The sequence below is a fragment of the Adiantum capillus-veneris genome, chromosome 5 (genome assembly GCF_014529385.1).
Source record: "Adiantum capillus-veneris isolate H3 chromosome 5, ASM1452938v2, whole genome shotgun sequence".
NCBI lineage: Eukaryota > Viridiplantae > Streptophyta > Polypodiopsida > Polypodiales > Pteridaceae > Adiantum > Adiantum capillus-veneris.
In genome coordinates, this window is record NC_140935.1 from 59,711,984 (window position 1) to 59,733,797 (window position 21,814).

Below are 21,814 nucleotides of genomic sequence, written 5' to 3' on the forward strand. Positions count from 1 at the left end.
CACCTCTTTGAGAGAGGGCTACAACAACCATGATGGGGAGACTCTCCCAATGAAAAAACAGCATATGTACAATGAGGCTAAATCAAGAAATGGGAGGGGGGAAAGCCACACAAGTGGACGGTAGTGCGATCTGAGTACACCCTGGACCATGGTGAAAAAAGGCCCAGGACGCCAAAGTCGAAGGAAGGCCTCTCTCCGCTCCGTCATGCGGTCGGAGCTGCCCTGAAGTCTCTTGAGCTGCCCTCTGAATGGGTAGATCAGCTCTAACCAAAGATAGCGAACAGTCTCTGCCGGTGGTACAAGGCGAACATCAAAGACGCGGAAGCAACGGGCCCGCCAAATGAACCAGAGTGTCAGGCCACTAATGAGCTCCCAACACTCCTCTCTCTCTCACTGCACCACTCCTGTGGAGCAAGCTCTATGGCAGGCTGGAGTGTAGGTCGCCCCCCCCCCCTGCATCACTATCATCCTGCTGGTGGAAGATAGCTCAATTTGAAGTGTCGGGCCCGTGAGTGTGGACCAAGCAACTGCCCCCCAAGTGTACTGCCGAGCCGTGGAGAGAGCAGGCATCAGCCGAAGAACACGAAGCCACACCTGCTGTGCCAATGGACAGTCCCAAAGACAGTGACGCTGACTCTCCACAAGATGGTCACAAGCTTCGCATGCAACCGAGAGACCACTATGCACAAGCCAACTCCCAACTGCTGTAGCTCTGTGTGTGACCAGCCACTGAAACAAAGTGACTCGCCTCGGCTGCCTGGAGTCCCACAACCTCTCCCAAAAAGCTGCCAAGAACTGAGCTGTGAGACCCTCCTCCTGCCAATGAGGTGCTGCAGCAGGGCGAGCCTCTCTCTGTGCTGCCGGTATGTGACGTCCCAGTCGAACAATGTGTTGAAAGAAAGGGACACCTGGGTGGTCTGCAGAAGAGAAAGGGTCCCTCCAAAGCCACTCTCCAGGATCCCACTGTACTCGTGCCAGTGGACAGCACTCCCAAGCCCACAATCTCCAATTTCCAATCTTAAGAGCAGCTGGGTCAGGATCGATGACACAAGTCCTCCCACAAATGCCCACCACTCGGATCCTCTGAAAATAGCACTCTGCCACCTGCGGGGCCTCTACTGCAATTCGCTGTAAGCGTCCCTCCCCCTGAACCTCGAAAAACAGGGAGGGAACAGTCTCTGAGCAAGCCCGAACTGAGATGAGAACCTCCAGTCGAGTGAAGGCTCCCATCCATCTAGGCACTGCTGACTCGAGAGGTGTGAGCCACTCAATTGGTACTGCCTCTGAGATGTCCTGGCACATGCTCTGCACCCCTCTCATGCCCTATAAAAACTGAAAGCCATGCAGCTCCTCTAACAAGCTTGAAAACTGTAACCAGTCACCTAAAGAGCTTGCTGGACCCGCTGCCATGGAACCCCAAGAAACATGAGGCCGACTACCAACCAAGTGGCCTCTCTAAGTGCTAACCATGGGGTTCCAAACAAGGGGTTGTCACATGCGCTCCTCCGTGCAAGTGCTCCCAAGATCGAAGCAAACCAACAGCGAAGCGGTCCTCCAATCTCCTGCTCAAACCAACTCTGCGCATCTCAGTGAAGATCCATCTGGTCAAAGATTACCAGGGGCCTCCTGCCTGAGGCACCTTAGCACGAAGCAGCTATAGCAAAAACTCCTTCCAGGGCTCCTCACCTGGAAGAAGTCCTCGGATGATGAACTTCCCAAGAAGGGCTTGCTCTGCTGTGCTGGGTCTATGATCCCAAGCCCTCCCTATGAACAAGGAAGAGTGATGACCTGCCAAGCCACTTTGGCCTGGGTTGTCTGAGTGTCACGCCCTGACCAAAGGAAGTTCCTGATCAGCCTCCCTACCTGGCTGATACAAGAACTCGAGAAGATCCAACAAGAAGCGATGTACCACATAGTAGCAAACACCACTTGGTTGGCCACTACAACTCTACCAACCAAAGAAAGTCGTGCGGAACTCCAATGTAACAACTTCCTCCTGATAGACAAGAGGAGAGGAGCAATCTACTGCTCGGGAGACAAGTCCAAATCAAACTAACAACCCAAGTACCGAACTGCAATCCCTGGGGGAATCCACCTGAAACCCTCACCTTGCATCCAATCGGGTACAGAAGCACTACCAACCGAGAAAGCCACTGTCTTTCTCCAGTTGATCAGTGCGCCAGATGCACAACAGAAGGTCTCAAGAGCCTGCTCACAGCTGTGAAGGTTGGCCTCCTGGCCATCCAACTACAAGGCTGAGTCGTCAACAAACTCAGCGTCCAATAGCTCATCTCCCGAATAGGGAGTGCTAGGCCCTGTAGACCAACCTGCTGCGACACCAAAAACCTGCTCATCGCCTCAGCATAGAACAGAAAGAGGAATGGGACAAGAGGGCAGCCTTGTCTAACCGAACGTGTGAGCATGAAACGATCACCTCTACCTCCTGACAAAAGTACCAGACTCTGTGCCCGTCTGTATAAAGCTGACACCCCTCTGATCCAAGCATCTAAGAAGCCCATCCTGCGTAGAGTGCCCTCCAAAAAGTCCCAATCAACTTTGTCGTAGGCCTTCTCAAAATCGAGAAGAAGAATCACAAGATCCTCACCTCGGAGCCGCGCTAGGACAGAAGCCTCCCCAAAAGTAAAGATGTTGTCAAGGATACTGCGCTCCTTGACAAAACCTGTCTGAGTCCTCGATCCTCAAATTCAGAGCCTTGGCAAGAATTTTGTAGGCTGAGTTGAGGATGGTGATGGGGCGCCACTGTCGAATCTCATCCAAGGAGCCACCCTCCTTGGGAATGAGGTAGATGAGACCCTCACTCATGCTGTCAGGCATCTCTCCTGTGTGCAAGATGTATTGAGAAGCACTACAGAGATCTGGGCCAAGCAAGTCTCAGTACTCCAAGAAGAAACTGGGAGTCAAGCCATCCTCACCTGGACAGCTACCACGGGGGAGTGCACTAAGAGCCGTGTGCAACTCCTCAAGCTGAAGTGGCAACTCAAGCCTCTCACGCATCTCCTCAGTCACAAGGCAAGGCATCTGTGCCCACACCCACTCCCTGCATGCATCCTAACGCTCTGACTGAGGCTCTACAGACAGTAACTTACGGTAAAAGTCAATAGCAACTGCACACATGTCCTCTCGCTCAAAAGCAACTGCCCTGTCGGGCCTCCTCAACTCACCTTCCTTGGCATGCGTATGCCGAGGTCCCACTGCCTCGAAGAAAGCACCAGTCACTGTCACCCACCTATGTCCACTGAGATGTCTGTCGATGGAAAGCGAACTCATGGCGTTGCTCCTCTGTGCTGACAAGCTCCTAGCGAGCCTGCTGTAACTGCTCCTCCAACCAAGGACTGTCTGGATGCTGCTCCTGCATCCTCTACAAGGAAGTAAAGCCCCGTCTGAGATGCTGCTCCTCCTCTCTCGCTGCAGCTAAGCGAGCCAAAGACTCTTGGAGAAAGAAGCGGCTAAGTTGAGCTAGTCCTGTCGCCACTCTGTCAACAGGAGAATCTTGCATGTCCAAGCTCTGTGTCCAGAGAGCCTCTACTCGCTCTCTAAGTCTAGAGTCCAGCAAGACCCTCTCAAGGATGCGAAGCATCGTGCTCCCCTTCCTCTGTCTATTTGCCACTGTGAGGATCACTGGTGCATGGTCCGAGAAGGAAGTTTCTGCCAGAATGCCAATTGTCCCACCCAAGTCACAGAAATGGTCACTAGTGTAGAAGCGATCTATCCGCGATAGATTCACTCCTCCCACTCTGTGGTCCGAGCGAGAGAAAGCCAGGCTGTCTAGGGACCTCACAAAGCTAGAGTGCTCCCGCACATCCGAAACCCTCAGTCATACAAAACCTCTCCCAAGCTGCAAGCTCAACTCCATGCACAGTAGCCTGGCTGCCACCAATCCTGTCAGAAGGGTCCTCCAACATGTTGAAGTCACCCCCTATGCACCTGCTCTGCCTGCGGTAGAGACTCAACAATCTGTGACCAAAACTCTGCTCGTGCACTCGCCACATTGGGCGCATATATGTTCAGGAAGCCCACAAGGCAACCCTGAACCTGCATAGTGATCCAATGAGCCCTGCCTGGCACAATAATCCCTCTATCCACAATGGCCTGCTACAAAGAATCCGCAATAGTCATACATACCCAACCTTGGATGCCTCAAGGTCCAAAAGCAGCTGACCAATAAGTATCATATCGTCCACGCAAGAGCTGACCACATCGTCTAATGCAGCTATCACATAGATGATGCTCATGTAGCATAAGGAAAACAATCTCTCCCCCCACAAGGCAACGCTGAAGCTCCTGACGCAATCGGCCCCTCTCACACTGAAACTAGGGCCCACCTAAGTCCCTGCACGTTCCATGAGACGATCCTCATGGGGAGCGAGAGAACAGATGCTGCCGCAGCAGCTAAACGTGCTATCTTCGAGGCTGGCTTGGATGGGGAGTAATCCGTATCCGAGAGTCCTCTAGATACGCGTGACTGCAAAGAGAGCATGGCCCAAGCCCAAGTAGACCGAGTCGTACGTAATGCAACCTCCTCTGTCCAGAGTCCTCATGAATGTGTGCATAGCATGGCGAGCACTGCGTATCAGCAAAGAAGTGAACCACAATGTGTCTACATCCTGCTGCATCTAGAGGGGTCACCGCAAACTTGGCCAATGGCCACAAAGTCTGAAGCATGTCTGTAACTCCTAGGTCTCACCATGTGGTGAGAGAACTCTAGGGCCTGTGTATGCAGCCACTCCAACACTAAGTCGAGTCCACTCAGTCTGGTCCCTGCTGCAAAGGGGAAAAGAGAAGCCAACAGCTGAGTCCAAGGCCTCTATCCCCCTAGCTGCAAGGAACAGAACATGAACCCTGAAGCAGGCTGTCTCAAGGTCTGATGAGAAGTCGCCGAGAAAACGTGTAAAGTCGTAGGCAAAGAAGTCCCATTGGCGCCGAATGTCGAAACTCGTCAAACCACGAGGGACTGCTCCAAAGAGAGACATCTATACCTGTAGCAAGGGTCGCAAGAAAGGCTGTCCCTCTCTCGCCAAGCGACTCGTGGCAAAGGCGCTGCCAAGAGATCTCCTAGCAGCAGGAGATGGCCTTGTCCCCTGGGTCGACTGTGGAACTGGAGCGGGAGGGGGGGGATGTAGAAGCAGGGGGAGGTAGGGAAGAAGAGGTCGGCGTGGAATGTCAAAACTCGTCAGACCACGAGGAACTGCTGCAAAGGGAGACGTATGTACCTGTAGAGGGGGTCGCAAGAAAGGTTGTCCCTCTCTCGCCAAGCGACTCGTGGCAAAGGTGCTGCCAAGAGATCTCCTAGCAGCCGGAGATGGCCCTGTCCCCTGGGTCGACTGTAGAACTGGAGCGGGGGAGGGGGGGACCAGCAAAGGGAGAGAGGCGAGGGGGAGAGGCGGCAGGAGCAGGAGGCGAGGGGGAGGTTGATGAGGAGGGGGGGAGGAGGGGGGAGGAGGGGCTGTCGAGGGTGAAGTTGAGGTGGGGGCTGAAACAGGGACCTCGTCCTGCTCAAGAGGACCTAATCAGTTCCCGTGGGAACCCACTCCTGCTGGGCAGGCACCTGAGGACCACTCTGAGTGTCAAGCTGTCGCTGCGGCCATAGTTGCAACGGAGTTTCGAAATGTTCCGTTTGTAACGAGTTTCAGAAGTTTCGAAACGGTTTCATCCGAGAAAGAAACACCAAAACAAAGGTTTCGTGCAAACTAAAGAAATGTACGTAAGTTTAAGTGGTATAAGCTGAGATCTATGTTTTAAGCATTACCTTACAATTAGACATGAAAAAGAGGGAGAATAGGACTAACTTTCATCATTAGAAGCAAGACAGAAGCTACATTCATGACATTGAGGATTTCATGACCGAAACAAAGAACAAGAGGCTTCAAGATTTACATCTAACATGAGCCTTGACTTTACCTTTGAAACGTTCACTCATACAAAAACGTTTCTGAAACGTTTCGTACATTTCATGAGTGAAGAAACGCGTTTCTTGGCAACATTGGTTGTGGCCCCTGCCGTCGTCGACCACGAACCTGCTGCCATCCCTCCTCCACTAGAGCTGGGGCTCGAAGGGTGGCTCTGCCGGTGTGCTCTGTCTCTCTGCCTCTGGCTGCTGGCCAGCCCTTGTAGGCTGGGGATGAGTTTGTGGTGTAGGTCGGGGCCTCCTCCGTGGACAAGCCTTCGCAAGATGGCCTATCTGTCGACAAATGAAGCACTGGTTCGGGAGGCCCGAAGACTCCACGCTCTGTCTAAACCAACCCTCACTCACCCGAGGAAGGAGGATGACCTTCGCGAGAGTGTGTGTTCCTAACCAGAACGCGCCTGGACAAAAGTGGTAGATACTCCCTCCGCAAACCAGGAAAGCAGACAGAGATGGGAAGGTCTACCTCCTCTACCAAAACATCTGAAGCAGGGTCAAAACCGTGTCCCCACTGTCGAAAGTGGGCTCGAGCTGCTCGGATGGTCAAGGGGCTCATAGCTATGACCTTGGACGCCATCTTGGAGGTCTCAAACTCGATCTGATAGTAGCCTCGTCCGAGGAACTGAACGTCCAAGATCTTGCCCACCTCTGCAAGAAGGCAAGCCTGGAGAAGGTCACGCAGCTCTCCTATGCTGGGTTGGTGCCGAGAATCTTGCAAATGACGGAAGTCGCCTGCAGACGATCCACCTCTGCAACTAGGCTCGCTTGCTCTATCGGAGTAAGAGCAAGTCGAATGGTGGGCTCAGCGGGGTCGGGCGAGGGGACTTCATCAGAGTCCCTCTGTGGCGGAGCTTGAGCCTCCATCTGTGTCTGCTGCTCTGTCGGAGAAGAAACGGAAAGAAATTTTCTCTGCAAAAGAGCCCCAACGAGCATTGTCCAGAAACTAGCACTTGTCACAGCCAATCACAAGAGACCTTCGGCGCGAGAGTGGCAGAGAACGAAGATAACGAAGGGGGGGGGGTGCGGGCTGGAAATGGCAAAAGGGTGAGGGTAGCGACAGCGGCAGCGGCAGCGAGGAGATGGCGGGCAACGAGTGGCAGCGCACGGCAAGGGGAGGGCGGGAGGCAGTGCATGCGCAACAGAGGTTGCTGGCGGCGCAAGGGCGCGGGGGGGGTGGGTGCTGGCGAGAGAGGGAGGGCGAGCGGCAACAGGCAACGAGCGCGCGTCTGTGGGATCAGTTGAGTAAAAAATTCAACCCTTTCTTTATTTTCTTTATTATTATTGCTTCACAAAGTACAATGTCCGAGGGTCCTCGTCTCAGCAGAGCTCCCAAGCGTATCTATCTGAGATTGAGGCCCTGACACTTTATTTATAGGCCATGGGCCTTCCAAAAGCAATGTGCGGCCCTGTCGGATGGGAACCCATAAGTTTGAATAACTTAATAAATCCTTGGTCTTTATTTTCAAGTCACTCGGCTAGGCTCTGCAAGTTGGTGGCACTTCTCTGCATCTTTCCATAGGGCCCTGACCCCTCTCTGTCCTTAGTCATCCCTTTAGGTCATGCCACGTGATTAGTGACATACCCCCCTCTTGAAAGAAATGTAATCGCCCTCGATTATGCTTGCAAAACCAACATAAGCCAGCACCATTTCAATAGACACGGACTCTAAGTACCTACACACTAGACAACACATCTCCAGTACTTGCACGAAGATGAGAGTCACCGAACATCCACATCACTATCTTCGTCGAGATCTTTGATGAGAATCAAGATCATCGTAACATATTTAGCAATCACATCCAAATCTCACCGATCTCTAGTAGATATCAGGATTGACTAAATCTTGTTACTTATCATATCCACATTAACCCTTAGGTGAACAAGACCAACATGTTGCAGTTATTTTGTCTTTTAGATATGCACTCAAACATCACACACATGAGAGAGCACATATATCAAATTCATTTAAGCTGTAACGCACTTGGACTCCCAAGTTGAAATCCAGCACGACATTAGAGTTACACCACCGTTGCTTCGCCATTTAGTACGGCTAGTGATTGTCCTAGGAGGGCCATCGCACATCATGTAGATTGCATGGGCGGACACTTTAGCACGTGTTCGGCCGTTTATTTTTAGAGCCTGGCTGGGTGCACACATTTTTAGCCATTTTTTGGGCTTTTATGTTTTTTGCACCAGTTACACGTTTTGCCCTGCCTCAACCTAAGATTCTATAAATAGAATGCTTAGGGTCTTATAGTCATTTAGATTGTGTATTGAGAGCATCATTTGCAGAGCACTTGTGTTCTCTCTCTCTCTCTCTCTCTCTCTCTCTCTCTCTCTCTCTCTCTCTCTCTCTCTCTCTCTCTCTCTCTCTCTCCACAACGTTTTCAACGCGCGTGGCTCACACCCTTTCCATTGCTCACTCTCACATGGTATCAGTCGCTAGAACCCCAAGAATTTGCATCGATCTTCCCCAAGGCCTAGCGCTAGCAGATATGCACCATTCCATCGCAAAGAAACTGCAGATCTCACCTAGCGTTTTTTGGACCCCTTGCATTTTTGCAAAACAGCCAGCGTTTTCCCATCTCAAGCCTGATTTGCAACCTCCCTCTCTAGAGCTCCCCTCCAGCAACAAAAACGCACCCAAATCGGTATCAGATCAGAGTGCATTTTTTCAGACCAGGTTGCGTTTTTTGGACAGATCTGCGTTTTCTTGCTGCATTTTTTGTGCGCTTGCTGCGTTTCTGAGGTTGCTGTGTCTTCTGCAAACGCTAAGCCTCTTGCACGATCGGGAGCGGCCAAGACTTGTACGGGAGACCCTTCTACTGACAGGCAGTCGTAGATCTACACCTTGGACATGTATCTGCACCCAATCGGCAACATTTGGTACTTATTACTTGCATTTTTTTCTCTGTTTTCAGCCCCTCGACGGCTGAAAAGTGCGGTAACTCCCTCCTCTGACACTCTGCGACACTCCCGTACCAATCGGTGGCATGCAGGCACGCTGAAATCTCTATTACAGTAGCGTTTTCAGCACCCTTTGCAGTGTTTTTTAGGGCAGACAGCACACTGAATTTTTACCCTTTGAGCGGTTGATCGCTCCCTTGCTTGTTAGGACACCATCAAGTGGTTGTTTGCGCGGTTATTTTGGACTTCTACAGCATTGGAGAGAGTACCTTCATAGGCGACTTGCGATCTTCTCGATATTCCTCTGGGACTACTCTTTGAGCATGCGACATGTAGACTCCGAAGTAGAAGGGACAACAACAACTGTACAAGAAGGGGGCCACTACGTCTTCGACGACTACAGCCACTTCCACATCTACGCGCCTACATCGGCATCTGCCGACACTACATCCAACAATTATGCCCTCACTCAGTTTGCTGAGGAGAAGAAGTTGGATTTACACAACTATTATGTGTGGAGGACACGAGACCGCACAATCATTGCCTACCATCGACTCTGGGAATGGTTGAATGATTTCACCCATTTGGCTACTCTGCCTTCCCTTCCCATTGCCACTCAAGCCCAGGTCGACGAGTGGGTGGATCGGGACATACGAATCTTCACCTTTCTTATGATGAACCTCTAGGACCACATCACGAAGGAAGTTTCCAAAGTGGAGCATGTACATCCATTGTGGAGACGGATTCTTGACTAGTTTGAGGAGACCTCGCTTGACAGACGAATCACACTTAAACAGGAGTTGTACAACCTCCAGTTCAAGGATTTCAACTCGCTCGATGGGTTGACCCACCGCATGCGGGAAGTCTAGGACAACCTTGTCTCTGCCGGAGGCGACATCACCTTGGTACGCATGGCTGGCCTCTTACTATTCAAGCTTCCTCCACGCTTTGATCCCTACTTTCAGAGTTTGCTCACATCTGGACGTACCTCTTTTCCCACCTGGGACGAGATTCTTCCTTCCCTAAGACAGATGGAGGGGCACTCGCATTCAGAGTCGGAGGTGCTATTGATGCAGAAGGAGCTTTGATAGCTCAAGAAGGTAACAAGAAAGTAACGCTAAGAAGAAGAAGAACAAGGAAATCAAATGTTACCATTGCCACAAGAAAGGGCACAAAGAATCACAATTCAGAAAGAAGAAGTGAGACAAGGCCAACACGGAGAAATAGACAATCTTGACTGCAGTTGTAGCCTCACGAGATGGCGGGGACTGCTCTTGTCGCGATGACGGGGGCCCCGCTCTTGCTACATCGCAATCAGGTACTTGGGTTGTTGACAGTGGAGCCACCACTCACGCGACTTCCCAACAGTCTTGGTTTAGCTCTCTCAGGGAGACTCATGGGCAGACCGTCACTATGGGTAAAAACCATGAGATTCAAGTGTCTGGCACAAGCTAGATTACCCTTTTTTGTTCTACCTCTGACCTGAAGTTCAATTCGGTGGAGGCGCATTACGTTCCAGGTATGGCCTTCAACCTCCTCTCTGTGTTGAGTTTGGACTCTAAGGGAGCTAGCATACACTTTGGGAGTGGCACAATCACCATTTCTGATTCTACGACAGGTACTATCCTTGCAGGCGGTGAGTGCGATGGTTCTCTATACCGCCTCACTGCTCTTCTGTCTCTGACCAGGGAGTCTTCTTCTCTATGGCATGCACGATTTGGACAACTATGTTATCAGCAGCTTCAGCGGGCTGCTAGGACCTCTATGCTGGAGGGGTTTACCAGCGATATGCTCCTCATCAGGCGTATGCGGGGCTTGCCAGATGGGCAAGCAACACAAGGTTGCCTTTCCGAAGTAGGCATCCAACAGAGCTTCGGAACCACTTGGATTGATTCACGTTGATCTATGTGGCTCGATGAGCACTCCATTTTCTGGCTCACAATTTTTGCTTGTTCTTGTGGATGATTTCAACAGGTACACTTGGGCTTCGTTCTTAAAGCTCAAGTCGGAGGCTTTCAGTTTAATTCGAAATTGAAAGACAATGGTTGAAAAGGAGAAGGACTTGCACATCAAATGTATTCGCTCAGACAGAGGGGATGATTTCACCTCGAAGGACTTTGCACAGTGGTGTAAGTCAGAGGGCATCACGCCAGTTGACTACTCCTTACACTCCTTCCCAGAACGGAGTAGTTGAGCGGAAGAATCGAACTATCATGGAGATGGCTCGTGCGAAGCTTGCGCATGCTTCTTGCCCCGGGTTTACTAGGCAGAGGCGTGCAACATGGCGGTTTACATCCAGAACCGTTCTTCTACCCACGCTTTGCAAGACATGACTCCTTATTAGGCTTACTACGGGGCCACGGGCACAAGCCCTCGGTCTCACACTTTCAAGTTTTTGGGTGTCCGGCCTTTGTCCATGTGCCAAAGGAGAAGAAACAGTAGTTAGACTTCAAGGCGAAGAAGCTCATCTTGTTGGGTTATTCACAAGAGTCTGCTGGATACGGCTTTATGATCTTCACAACAAGACGATAAGACTACCACAGTTAGCCGTGATGTGACTATCATGGAGCTTTTCAGCACACTTACAAAGGGGGAAGCATCCAGGCCCTATACCTTCCCTACCTCCTCCTCATCCACCTCCTACACCTGATCCTACCTCTATCCCTGTTTTTGTTCCTGTACTCTCTACACCACAGCCAATTACTTCACCCGATCATGCCATGTCAGATTTCGATTCTGATATGGATGATGGTTTTCGTTCGGTGGAGGCGGTCCCACCTCGCAAGGGGAAGTTAGTACATGGTTGGCTTTACTCTACGGTTTCTTCCTGTGGAGTCACGAAGCTACCAGACTTGCCAAGCCCTGGACAACCTCGACATTCTGCACGCCTCAAGGACAGGCAAATTTTATGATGGCGCAGAGTTCGTGAACTTTGCACTCATGTCTCAGATTCAGGCTTCACCAGTTGAGCCTTCCTCGGTGGAGGAAGCACTCCAGCATGATTGCTAGAAGCGTGCCATGCAGACAGAGATGGATGCTATCGAGCGGAATAAAACCTGGACTTTGGTTCCTAGGCCCAACAAGCGGAAGGTGGTTTCTACGAAATGGATTTTCAAGACAAAGTACAAGGCACCCGCATGCTTTTCATGGCAGTTGCTTTGCGTTCCTCTCGCCGTCCCGTTGTCAGAACCGCACATGGCCCGTCGGTTCCTTTGCGGCGGTCGCACCTACCAGCGTAAACCGTGTCAAGTCACAGTGTTGCGGTGATACCAGTTTCAAAGAGCAAGTGCTGCTAAGCAAGATATGGTCAAGTTTTCCGCCTGAAAGGTAAAAGCAAGAAAGTCCGAGAGTTTAAGGAAGGTGGCCACTCGATCAAGTTTGATACTTTTCAGGATACTCAGATGCTTCGAAGGCTTTGTCTTTCATACAGCAGTTTGACATCGCTTTCGCCTGTAACAGACTTGGACACTCCAAGTCAAGAATCAACCGCGACAGCACCAAATAACCACTTCAAAACAATTCACAGATCACAATAGATTTGCACTGGCCCGGCAGAGTTCCGTGCCTAGAGATATTGGCCCCAAAGACTGGCGCCCCTTTCGGTATTTCTTTTTGTATTAATCAATCATCAAAGTACAAGAGAGCGGTTAGGGTTTCACTCTCAGACTCTGCGTCCAGATGCTCTGAGAAGTGAGGCCCTCACCACTAATTTAAAGGTTACAAGGGATGCCCAAAAGCAGAGCCCCAAAAGCTTCAAATCAAAAGCAATTGCTCTCTCTCTCTCACAGAGAGTCAAAACATGAAAGCAAAAGCATTCTCTCTCTCTTTCTCATTTAAGTAGAGAAAAAGCGAAATTTGCGTCGCTCATCATTTTCCCAAAAAAAAAAATCAGCCTCCGCGATTTCCGGAAATTAGGGTTTCTGCTGTCCGCCACGTCATCACTTTGTGACAACAGGTCTTGAGTTCAACTCCTCGTCGGCTAGATCTTTAAGGTCTCTTGGGATAGTTTCCGACAACGTTAAAACTCTCTCTCTCTCTCTCTCTCTCTCTCTCTCTCTCTCTCTCTCTCTCTCTCTCTCTCTCTCTCTCTCTCTCTCTCTCTCTCTCTCTCTCTCTCTAGGTTCAATGGAAGCAGAGCAAAGGAGCAGAGACCTCCGGCTGTTGTACCTTTACGAAGTAATAAAGAAAAAAGAACCAAAAGGGACACCAGCCTTTGGGGCCAATGCATCTAGAAGCAAAACTCTACCCCTTCATGCGACTCTCCTTGAAACGAACACTCGGAGTGTCACGAGACCGGGCACCACATGCCAACGAAAAAGAACAGACTGAACAGACTTTTAGCACTTCAAATAGCAACTAAACTGAAAGAGATAGACGACACAAGACGGGGAGCGGCGGAGTTCCACCCCAAGAGAGCACTGGCCCCAAAGGTTGATGCCTCTTTTGGTATTTCTTTATATTGCTTGAACTCAATACAACGCCGGTACTCTAGACTCTGCACCTTCTCCCGGAAGCATGCCAGAGAATGAGCCCTTGGCTCATTATTTATAGGTCCTTGGCCATGAAAAGCAGTTACATGACAAGCTTTAAAGCTCAAACGCATTTGATCCCAAAAACTGGCTTAAAAAAGCTGCCGGCGCATCTCATGAAAATCTGTACAACTACCACGTCAGCACAGCCAACGCATCTTGCCGAAATCCGTACTGGTCTACCAAGTCAACATGTCAACACAGAATTCAGATATCTATACGGCAACTGCCACGTCATCATCTCTCCACGCTAGTCTTCTGGGTGCTTTACTCTAATGCCTTTAGTCACTTGGGCCCCATCGGACGGAGTCTCATAGGTTGGTAGCAACTTCTTCTGCTTCTTCTTCTTCTGTTGCTTCTGCTTCTTAGGGATTAGGCTCCTCAGCCGAGATCTGCAGGTTAGCTCCGTTCTTCAATGGCTTGGATCTCCCGGCTACACGAACTGCCTTCAAACACGCGTCGAACGAACCACCCGACCATAGCCACCATCCGTTACCTCCCACGTGATAGGGCTAGCGTCCCAGGATGTAGGCGTGCACCTGTAAGACCAAGCGTCCCATACCACCCGCACTCACCTCCTCCCTCACGCACTCCTAGCCTCACGAGCTAACCACTGGCACTCTACCAATGAAGGTTGATAACTAAATGAGGCCTTGGCCTCCCTTTAATAAAAGTGGCCGGCCACACTGGCCGGGTGGATTCACACTACGTTCGCCCGGACACTGTCTTAGACCAGATCCGCTCTCCAATAAGCGGGACATAACACTCCTCTCTCTATCTCTTTCAAGTTATGTTGTTCAAGTTTCTCACGTGTATTGCTATTGATTTCTCGCTTAGAGTGTCCAAGCCTGTTACAGATGCCTCTCACAACACAAGTTCGCTATGTAGGTCAAATTCAAAATGAAATCCAAGGTCTACATTGGGTATATATTATCTCTATTTTGATTTGATAAAAGAGTGCTATCAACTAAAAGGATCATTCATTTCTCAAGTCTTGTTTAAGACCTTAGTTATCAATAGTATCAATGAGGGACAAGGGTGTACCACCTACCAAAGGATTTGTTGCATGGTAGAGCACATTGATGAAGTCATCCCGGAAAATCATGGGAGGTATTGGAGATATGTCATTACCAGATGGTTGCACCTTAGGTTGCAATGTTCATCCCATAGTTGTATGGCCACAATGGCCTTGCATATGCATTTCTAATTCATTTTGCATATTTATTAGCTTTTATGCTAATGTGGAGTATTACTAGCTAATGTGGCACATCCATTAGCTTTAATGCCATATTCTTCGATGATGTGGAACATTCTTCACAACAATCACCGTTAAACAGGTGCCCGTTTCCCCAAAACTCTAAGTCACCTTTATCTATATATGGCAAAGTCACCAAAAACGTTTCAGAGTTTTTAACATCTTAAGGTTTCTCAAGCTTCACGACGGAACGTTTTGTGCTTTTGGGTAACAAAAGTCAAGGTTTAAAACTTTACAAGCAAGATCCTATAGTTTGTCGAATTCTTTCTAAGCTTACTTGGTGCTTGCCAAGCAATAGGCAATGTGGTAAAACATAAAGATTTGTGAAGGTCTATTTTATAGACCTTGAAGAACGTATCGTAAAGGCTCTCCTAAATAGGAGATTTGCATTAGATGGCTCACTAATTGCCACAATCAGTGTTGTATCACTTGTTGCAAGACGCGTGCATTAGTGACACCATGCGCATCCAGTTGCTTGACTTGGTTTCCTCCCTCGCTTTAGGAGACTACCTTGTCAATTGTTTCTTTCAAGAAGAGATGAACAAGAGTCCCATTTGCGTGTAGCAGTCGCAAACACTGAATACCAAGGGTTACAATTGTAGTGCACCTACAACAAGGTAGTTGCCTTGGTGGGAAGACTTGATCAACTTCTTGAGTGGTTATTCATAACAATTACTTCTTCAACATTACAAGTCGCATTGTTGCAGACATGAGTCAAAAACATTTGTTGATCATGAGTCTTAAGATTTATTAGAACAACAAGGAAAGGCGACATCCAAATTAGCTTACCTGCTTGGAATCTTGGAATTGTTTGGACAACATCTTTCCCAACTCCACGGAGACATCTATCAATCTGAAGCATGCATTAGATCATCATTGATACATCTTTGGCAACAGACCATGTCCTCTAGTCTACATCTTAATGGTTGAGAGCCACAAATCTAGAGCCAATAGATCCAAAATCGGGCGCAATCACAACAAGAATGACACCACTCGTGAGACTACCTTCACAACCACATACGTTGCAGATAGGAGGATTTATCCAAAGCTTACCAACAACCGAGTAGAAGTCCCAAGAGGATATACCTAGATGAATCCAAGATAAACCCAAATTCACCCTTAAAGAAAAGTGCAACGTATACACCTATGGTAATCACCCACAAGACAATATAACCATCAGCTCCATCATGCATGGTATTGACTAAATACCACGACATCCCCACTAACGTCGCCAGTGCCCAACAGTGGATGTAGAGGTACCAACAATATGCTCCCAGACACCACACACGCACACATGAGTATACATCAACACAAAGGTCAACGAGCTAAGTTTCTATCGTAACTCTGGAGATCAAGGGCAGACTCAGCCATAATGAAGCCTAGCACTAAAAGAAGCATTAACTCGAAAAAATTAGCACAAAAATGGGGTAGTTGATAGGGCATACGCACCACCAAAGATAGAAAGAATTAGCAAAATCAGAAAGAATTAGCAAAATATCAACTAGTTGTAACTAGGACAAAAACTTCACAACGTGAAGTCTACATGTCAGCTATACAACTAAAAAATATACTTAGGTGAATCCCGGATAAGCCCAGATTCACCCTTAAAGGAGAGTGCAAGGAGCCTTTGTCTCTGAGTTACATGGCGACATCACACATAGAACTTGCCACGCTTCATGAACAATACTTAGGTGAATCCAAAGATAAGCCCAGATTCACCCTTCAAGGAGCCTTTGTCTATGAGGTACATGGCAACTTCCGCAGACATCACACACAGAACTCGCCACGCTTCATGGACAATCCAAAGGATATGCCAATCTTCATCATCTATTTGGCAATGCTCTCATCAACCCAACCACATGGGAGTAGCATAGGCATGCATGTAACTATCATGGGCATCGACATTGGCAAAGGCATCCATCTGCTCTACAAGCATTCATGATTGGTTCAATGTCCGAGCCGGGGGTGGCAAAGGTACGCTTCATCATATGTTTGGCAATGCTCTCATCGATCCAACCACGTGGGAATAGCATAGGCGTGCATGTAACTATCACGGGCATCGGCATTGGCAAAGGCATCCATCTGCTCTACAAGCATTCGTGATTGGTTCAATATCCGAGCCAGGGAAGCAAAAGTACGCGTGTTTGACAAGCGTTAAAACTTCGGTAGACATCCAAAAACACCAACGTGCAGCTTACTATAAATACAACATGTTGATCTAGTCCCCAACTCATTCTAATCTCGTTGTTAGTAGCCACATTTGCGTTTTTGCGACCAGCATTCATCCATAGATCCCGCTCACGTTGAATGTGCATATCATCCCCGGACCTATTCCATGGTGGCCATAAACAGCCCACATCGAGTTAGATCACCATGTTCCATCAGATCTTAATCTTGAAGACTACTTCTATCGCTTGAATCTTCTCACAATCAGCCCCATAACTTCACGGTGGTAGTCTTTTGCAATCTAAATCGAGTAAATTCAGGTTGGTGCATCAAATCAGCCCCACAAGTGCATCTTGAAGAGTTGCAGTGGCGTAATCTCCTCATAGTCAAGTCGAGTCTTGCATTGAGATAGAGCATCTATGAATAATATGTTATGCAATGAAAAGGAAATACCTCATTTTCTAAGGAAGACACACACCAATCAATGTGTCCACTAGAGTCCTCTCTCTTTGACACACACACATTTCTCTTTCTCTCAGATTTGCATGTCTCCACATGGAAGTGACTATCTACATTGAGAGATCCATCTCTCTATACATCTCTCTATTGACTTTGAGTAGGAAAACATCAATACCCAAGGTTTCATTCATTAATGAAAAGTATTTCTGATTGTGTGATTTGCTCGATTCTACCAAACCTCTTAATTCCATTGCATCTCACACTTAAATACTAGGAGATACACCTTTGTTGATGCTTTATGTTTGATACCTAACTTATTTCCTCAATCACAAGAATATGGCTGATGTATTCCTTTGCTGAATGCACATCCTCTTCACTAATCATCTCTTCACATCTACCAAAGCACTGTGGTTAAGACAAAAATTGAATCATGGTGGGTTTCCTCAATCATTTCCTCCTCTCATCTATCTGCATTCCAACTTTGACTTGTAATCCAATTGTTTGTGATTCTTCTTTAGCATCGTGGACATTGACATCATCAGAAATTCCTATACCAACAAACAAGCAGAATTGTCAACCGATGACTCATTACGATGGCTGCTTGTCGCATGGCTGCATTATCGCAAAATCGATTGAGTTCTTGCAGTTCCCAGGTAGTAGAAAAAGCAAGTTAAAAACGTGCGCCTCTAAGACAGCTTGTGACCCTCTTTAAAAGATAAAGGACATGGGCATCAAGATAGAGTGTGTTGTAATTAATATTATGCATGTTGGCGCAAGAGTAAAAATGCAATCAATTACTTGTCTTCATGCAAAAGCTTAGGCCAAACAGACAATTGCCTAGATATGCATTTGCATGTAAACAAAGGAGACCATAAGTGCAGAAAGAAAAAAGCTCTCTCTAAACTCAAAACACTCTCTCGTGGCACATTTGCTAAGTACCCAACAGCTCCTTAAGAGGTTGCACACTTCTTCAACTGAAAAGAGATAATCGCAAATTACCTCTCTCTCATTGCACATCGGAATCTGGACCAGGACCATGGGGTATTCTGCCTCAGAATCCTCTACATCGCCAAGCTCAAAAGACTCCAAATGGGGTAAGGGCTTGATTCGCCTTACCTTAATCCACAATGCACCCAAGCATTGGGTGAATCTGTCAACCGATTGCAGAAGAAACATGAAAATACAGGCATTCGCCAAAGCCTGTAAGGAAGGACCCAGATAGTGCTCTCGAGCATAAAGCCATGCCAAGTAGACAGACTGAAGTAGACTCTGGAGATCAGGTGAGTGAGGCATGCGCAGATGAGGGGTGTAGAAATGCCATCCTTTGTAATGTCCGACAAGCTCGAAGCAAAGCATCAGAAGGGCAAATGCGAGGACGAAAATTATGGCCCTGTAGAGCTTACCTTTGCGGGGTCTGTTTGCAAAGGACGAAGAGCCAGGGGAGGTAGAAAGGCGCCTTTTGACTGCGAAAAGAACTGCCCACAGCCCGTGAGCCATCCAAGCAAGGCATCCAGCTGCTCTATGCGCCTTGAGAAGAAGTACCCATGTGAGCTGCTTTGCATTGCGTCCCCTCTCTTTGTTCCCTGTTTGGAAATCCCCATCGGGACTCTCCAGCTCCAACACAGACCAGTTGGGGTTCTCCATTTTCACCACTACAGATGTGCCATGGTGCGACTCCCTTCCCCACCAATCCACAAACTGGAAGGGCGGCATTTTGGGCGTTTCCTTGGTAAAATCAACGCCTTCTTATCTGCCCAGACCTGCGATCATACGCTCTCTCCGGTGGCTGGGATAGAAAGAGGCAATGATGAGAGAGAAAGCTTTTCACTTCCACCAGCAAAACAGCAGCTACGGAGGGGAATCGACGCAAGTAGCAGCATATTCGGTCGGCAGTTAGAAACGAAGAATGGCGATTCGCGCACACAGGACTCGGAGAGAGAGAGAGAGAGAGAGAGAGAGGGAGAGAGCAGTTGGGAAGCCTTTTTCACGCGCAAGCTCGGTGGGGAGTGCGCGAAACGCCCTCAGAACGTGAGCTCTGGCGGAAATACTTGCACTGCGCTAGACACCTGTGGAGGTAAGAGAGAAGAGAGAGAAGAGAGACTCAGGCTCGCAGGGGGAGAGAGAATTTCCGAGAGAGAGAGCATCATCGCTTGTCTGTGAATTAATGGGGTTTTAAACGGGGAGCTCTGCAATGGCCCCACATGAAGCCAACCGCAAGTTTAAAAGGTTTCAGTCCTAGGCCTGAGTCACACGCTCATCGCTCAGGGGCTTCATACAACTAGCATCGTCCACTGGATTAGAGCACCATGGGCTAGTGGGGCTCCCAAAGAAATAGGGAAAATTTATCCCCACCCACACTAACCCTTGATCTCACCCAGCGCCAAGGCTTTTAAGATATAAAATAGTCTTGCTTGGTGGGCCTTTGTCGTACATAATCTCATAGATTTTAGAGCGTAGTTGGTTACTTGGTTAGTTAATTCTGATTGTTGTCGCTTCGGGTTTTGTGGAACACAAGCATATGAGTAGAACCAATTGATAGGCACCAGTAATAGCTCGGCTTGGGACTTGATGAGCTTTGGGAAGAAGCAAGTTGTGTCCCATAGGGTTGACTATACAACAAAGGGCTACTAAAAAGGGTAATTGAATCGAGCAAAAGGGTTACAAACTTAACCTATAACCTACTTTGGTAGTTGTTTCCAGATTATCATTCAGCCTAATAATATCGAACATTTAGTCTCTAAATCATGGACCCATCTTTTAGACACCCATCTTATTTTGAATTAAGCGTAGTCAATTTTTCTTTATTTTTCGTAGAAGAGAGAGAGAGAGAGAGAGAGAGAGTTACGTGCTCTAACGTGTGGCTAAACTAAACTTAAGGAAGCTTTGGCAAACTCAAAAAATACAAAAAGCATCAACACACTATTAAAATTGAACTGCAATACCGACCTAATAATCGTGTACGGGTGTCTCATCCAATTGTGCTAGCCGGAGGACAATGTTTGAGTCAAGCTACATAAAAGCAATGTGAATAGTTAAACATTTTGTGTTGCAGTCAGGCACAAAGTGAAAATGCTAATTATACAGTGCACGTCATGCAGAAGTGCCATACAAAAGTATGGTGGAGAGTTGGCACTGTGGTCTCTCCAGAAATTATAAGAAACGAAAGTTGTGCCCTGTCCCGTAGTGTTATGTGTTGCGCCAAGCAAACGCATAGACTTGGAAAATTGGATGCAAGTAACGGACCTTGCAGTGTTGTTGAGCTGGAGTCGTGGTTGTGCAGTCAACACATCCATTGTTATGAATATATGTCCTCTCTGTCACACACAAAACACACGTTGATACAAATACAAAAGATCCAAGGGATGGATTAAACTTAAAGAGAGGCACAGATAACTTTATGTTCTACGTTATAGACGGTATATGGACTGGTGTAAGTCGTGGTTGAACTGTTGTATTGTGACCCCCCTCCTAGTCCTAGGCAGATAGAGCTGGCATACAGATTGGGCACAATACATGGCTACGGTAACACCTCAAGCTATATGAGGAGGAAGAAGTTAAGAACAATGTGTAGCTTCGTTCTTGCCACAACCATGGTTGCATATCCTTCAATCAATGTCCTGCAGCAGAAGATGACATTTCGGATGCTTATCAAAAACCTTTTGTGCTTATATAAGGGCACCAAAGCTCCATATTGACCAAAGCACTACCAAGCAAGGCATGCTCTTTCAATAGTCCTTGGCCATCAATCCCATCATGAACTCCCTCACGCATGTGAAGGCCTTCCACAAGGCCACAATATGCCTTCAAGGTGCAAGCATAGGTGATTGCATTTGAAGAAAGGCCCTCCCTGATGATTCCCTCACTTCGGCTTTCCCCCTAGCTTGTGTTGTTCACCCCCTACAACTGCTCGCTTTTTCCTTCCAAATCTCGCCAGCACTCATCAACGTGTGGTTTCATGACCCACTCTCCTACGGCCTCATGACCCACTCTTGGTTCCCTTTCTATATTATGCGGCCTTGTCTTTAAACGTTGCTTACGCTATCTCTGTCCAAACCTACCTTCTCTTCTACGCTACGTTATATCCCTTGCTCATCATGTTTTTCCTCTATTAACAACTCGTCTTAAATAATCCGCACTCCCACAATTGCAAAATCTTGCTAGTGCTTCTCCCTCCTTCAAAATCGGCTTGCACAATCCTATCAATCATCTTTGCTCAGAATCCCTAACAGCCGCCAGCTTCCTCAAGTTCTTTGTAACAACGCTGCTCGTTGTTTGTTTTCCTCCCTATGCAGCTCGCTGTCCTCTTGCCGTTGCTTGTTCTCTCTCTGTTTTTTCTTCAATTACTGTGCACTGAAAAACATCCCCTGCAGATGATGACTTTTTCTTCAATTTGCTCGCCTCTTGCGGTGGCCGCTCGTTGGTCCTTTGCCAGATTCACTAGCGCCGTCTCTTTTCTATAGCTCATTGTCTTCCTTATTGATGCATTGCTCGCTGACTTCCTCTTCTTTGGAGACGGCTCTCCCATCCCATAAAAAAAACAAATCCCATCCCTTTCTGTAGCTGCTCGCTCGCTTT

The 21,814-nt window shown here is 48.2% G+C and overlaps 1 protein-coding gene across 1 annotated transcript in view; it reads right to left on the bottom strand.

Annotated features, from left to right (window-relative positions):
- LOC147457376 (putative xyloglucan glycosyltransferase 5) overlaps window positions 1-19,392 on the bottom strand; it is a 36,161-nt gene extending 16,769 nt beyond the window's left edge. Inside the window, exon 1 of the mRNA XM_086512267.1 lies at window positions 18,239-19,392. Within this exon, the coding sequence (XP_086368393.1) occupies window positions 18,239-18,952 (714 nt within the window). The 5' untranslated portion in view covers window positions 18,953-19,392. The remainder of the gene's footprint in view (window positions 1-18,238) is intronic.
- Window positions 19,393-21,814: the final 2,422 nt, after the last annotated feature.